At 38.7% G+C, this 3,751-nt stretch overlaps 1 protein-coding gene and 1 long non-coding RNA gene across 4 annotated transcripts in view; both read left to right on the plus strand.

Moving 5' to 3' along the window:
- On the plus strand, nucleotides 1-1,420 carry LOC103365663 (uncharacterized). Its single transcript, XR_520629.1, has 3 exons — nucleotides 1-71; nucleotides 172-381; nucleotides 1,405-1,420. It is a non-coding gene; the product is annotated as an uncharacterized LOC103365663 (long non-coding RNA).
- LOC103365664 (cell adhesion molecule 3-like) overlaps nucleotides 1-3,751 on the plus strand; it is an 8,477-nt gene that overhangs the window by 2,957 nt on the left and 1,769 nt on the right. Inside the window, exons 2-3 of one of the 3 annotated variants that reach the window (XM_008293153.1) lie at nucleotides 2,647-2,967; nucleotides 3,085-3,318. In XM_008293153.1, coding sequence (XP_008291375.1) covers nucleotides 2,647-2,967; nucleotides 3,085-3,318 — 555 coding nt within the window. The remainder of the gene's footprint in view (nucleotides 1-2,646; nucleotides 2,968-3,084; nucleotides 3,319-3,751) is intronic. The other 2 variants (XM_008293154.1, XM_008293155.1) reach the window with 2 other exon arrangements.

The following is a 3,751-nucleotide window of genomic DNA, read 5'->3' on the forward strand; positions in this document are numbered from 1 at the left end:
CATCACTCTGAATGCAAACATCTCAGGATATCTGGTCTGCTCTGTCAGGAATCACGTCAGTGGTGTCTGTGGTGAGCGTGGACGTGACTAAAAATAACTTGACAGTTACAAAACAGATTACTGTGATCCGATGTACATCTGTTCATAAATTATCTGTTTGTTTCTTCATAGGCTTCATATTCAATCACTGCACGTCATCCAATGGAACACAAATATCAAAGATGGAGCTTGTATCCAGTGACACTGTGTGTATTACACCAACAACAACTCCCACCACGTCCACAGTGGGTAAGGAGACTGGCATAGTGTCAATTAAACCCTCCACTAATATCACATCCTCCAATCAAACTGTGACTCCTGGCAGAGATGAGCCATGGTACAGTAAGTGGAAACTCTACTGCAGTGGTTTCATTGGTGCCATTTTCTCTGTCTTTCTTTGTCGTCTTTATAGAGACACATGCATTGTCCACTCAGCTGAAGATCTGTGTTTCTTTCTTTTGTCCTTGTTACAGATAATCTGAGCTGATAATAAGCAGAGTGCTCACAGCACTGCTAATTTTCTTAGCTGTTGGCATTGCGGTCATCAGTTCTCATAAGAAAAAGCAAAGCACCAAACCAAACGTTTGTTTAGTTTACATTGTTAGTATAGTCCAAAGCTAACTGATCATAAAGCAAACTGTTTTTGTGGTCAGAAAAGATCTGATCCAAGTCTGTATTTTCAGTCTTTAGCATCATTGTAAATGTCAGAAGGAAACATTATCTACATGAGTCACACTGTAACTCTGCAGTTGTTTTATAAGAAATGTTTAAAACTGATGCAGAAAATCATAGAGTCAGATATTGTCGTGGCTATTTGTCCTGAGATGAATAATCAAAATAAAAAGACAATTTTAAAAATAAAAATAAAACAAAATCAAATCAAACGGCCACTAAAGGAACCTAACGAATTAATTTACACCGGGAAAATAAGTCCATTGTCCAGGCAAAAATACAAAGTTTTTCAGATTATTCTCATTGCAAGCAAACAATGACTCCTGCCGCCTCTCATGCCCTGGTAAAAAAAACCATGGTTAGCTGTCTTCTGAAATGTTGTACTAAATTTAAAGCTTTGAGAAAGGATCTCTGGATTCTCTGTGTGTTACTTTGAAATGTGTCTGTTGTTCTGCTCCTTGGTACACTACAAGATAGGCAGAGTTCAACACACATTGACTTAAAAATACTGGGTGATGTGAATAAAAAATGGTGTTGACTGTTTTTACGAAAACTTTTCGCTGAAACACAAATGATTTAATGTCACATCCTTCAATCAAAGTGTGACTCAGCAGAATTGAGCCACGGTACAATAAGTGGAAACTCTCCTGTCATGGCTCTAACTTGACATGTGATTTCTGTGTCTCTGAACAGATCAGTCACTGCTCGTATGTGGTTTGCAAGCAGGAGTGTTCATTCTCTCAGTAGCTGCGATTTCCATCTTTTTCACCTGCAAGAGAAAGAAATGCAAGAAAGCTGAAGCCCTTGCTGTCGCACAAACCACNACCACAATTCTCTGTTTGATCAACAGGAAATATTGTAGTTTCTGACACTGGAGTCCGTCATGGAGAGGTTTTCAGTTTATGCAAAAGTTTTAAAATTAAATATTTGATAATATTAGAGAAGAATAGCCGATGCTTATGCTGGTGCTAATGGGGATCCTAATAAACAAGAAACAAGAAACAAGAAACAAGGCAAGCATCAAGTCTACATACAGTTACAGTACACATATAACACGATGTTTGCTTATTTCTTTCAGTTTTCTGAACTGATGATGTTATTATTGTTGTATTCACTTTGTTTTTGTTTACCCGCTTCATTTTTAAAATGACGTCACAAGTTTTGCTTATTAGTTGGCATATGAAGCCTCTCTAAAAGATATCTGAAGTATAAGACAGTCTAATGCTCTTTACTGGAGTCATGTTTTCATTGCTGTGTGTGTAATCTCTGACAATTTCTTTGTGTTTTTGACTGTATATTTAAGTACAGTCTGAAGCAAACTGAGCTTAAAGCAAAATGTTACAATCATAAAAGAGGATCTGTTGTTGCTGTATTTCTAGTCGCTAGCATAGCTGTAAATGTCAGTGGGAAACATTATCTACATGAGCCATGCTGTAACTCTGCAGTTGTTTTAATTGTAGAGACTAATGTTGGCCTTCAGTCTATTTCCTGTTGTATGAAATGTGTAAAATGGATGAACAGAATCACAGAGTCAGATATGACACCATATATAGTATTGTTCCAACACTTCCTTGTAGCTACTTAATGCTGCTCCGCTCTGAGCGACGTATTCAAAGCTCATGTTTTTATTTCTGCAGCACTAATCCAAATGAATGTTTTGAGCTCATCATTTTATACATATTGGCTTAAAACAGATCATTTGTTATCTTAGGTTCTTCATGGTTCTACAGGGAAGGCAACTGATTTTCTAAGAAATGTTGAGATGTCTTACTTAAGTTAAAGTAGAAATGATACAGTGTAAGAATAATCCATTTACAGTCACACTTACATTTGCAAACTGGTCTGAAAGCTGTGATGTCTGTGGGTTTGATCATCATTCTTTGACGGATTACAGTGGTTCACTTTCTGTTTTAAACTTATGCTTCAAATTTGCAGGTTTGGAAACTCACTGTGATGCTAGAGTGAATGGAACTCAGTGTTATGGAGCTTTGGGAGGAACTGTGGTCCTCCAGCTGATGGACACTGCCTCAGAAATACCGAGATACCAATGGAGAAAGGATGCATCAAGAATACTCATAGGCAGAAAGAATGACGTTCTAGTTAATTCCATATCAAGCAGATCTGACTTTACTCCCAGTAATGGAACATTCAGGATCAGTAACCTGAGCAGGACAGACAGTGGAGAATATACACTTGAAATCTTTAATTCAAATGGAGAGAAGACAGCAGAAAGGACTCTACATTTGTCTGTTCAAGGTAAATTACTTCTTTCCTGCACAGATGTATTGATAGATCTGAATCTTGCTTTCTATTGACAATATGTACATGATAATATTACAAACACCCAAAGTCCTGTGTGTGTGTTTCTCTCAGCTCCTGTGTCCTCTGTGCGGCTGGTCTCTGAGTGTCTGTCCCAGGGACAGATGAGGATGTCCTGCTCCTCTGTGGGAGGAGACAGTCCTCAGTACAGCTGGACTCTGGGTGGACGTGAACTGACAGACGACGAACTCCTCTCTGGAAATACTGAAGCTGAAAACATCACTCTGAATGCAAACATCTCAGGATATCTGGCCTGTTCTGTCAGGAATCACGTCAGTAGTGTTTGTGGTGAGCAAGAATATGAAGAAAGAGATACTTGAAAATTGTAATATTGATGACTATGATCACTCTGTACATCTGTTCATAAATTATCTGTTTGTTTGTTCATAGGCTTCATATTCAATCACTGCACGTCATCCAGTGGAACACAAACGTCAAAGATGGAGGTTGAATCCAGTAACACTGTGTGTATTGCACCAACAACAGCCCCCACCACGTCCACAGTGGGTAAGGAGACTGGCATAGTGTCAATTAAATCCTCCACTAATATCACATCCTCCAATCAAACTGTGACTCCTGGCAGAGTGGAAACTCTACTGCGGTGGTTTCATTGGTGCCATCTTCTCTGTCTTTCTCTGTCGTCTTTATAGAGACACATGCATTGTCCACTCAGCTGAAGATCTGTGTTTCTTTCTTTTGTCCTTGTTACAGATAATCTGCC

The sequence above is a fragment of the Stegastes partitus genome, unplaced genomic scaffold (genome assembly GCF_000690725.1).
Source record: "Stegastes partitus isolate 25-593 unplaced genomic scaffold, Stegastes_partitus-1.0.2 Scaffold860, whole genome shotgun sequence".
In the NCBI taxonomy this organism is placed as follows: Eukaryota; Metazoa; Chordata; class Actinopteri; family Pomacentridae; genus Stegastes; species Stegastes partitus.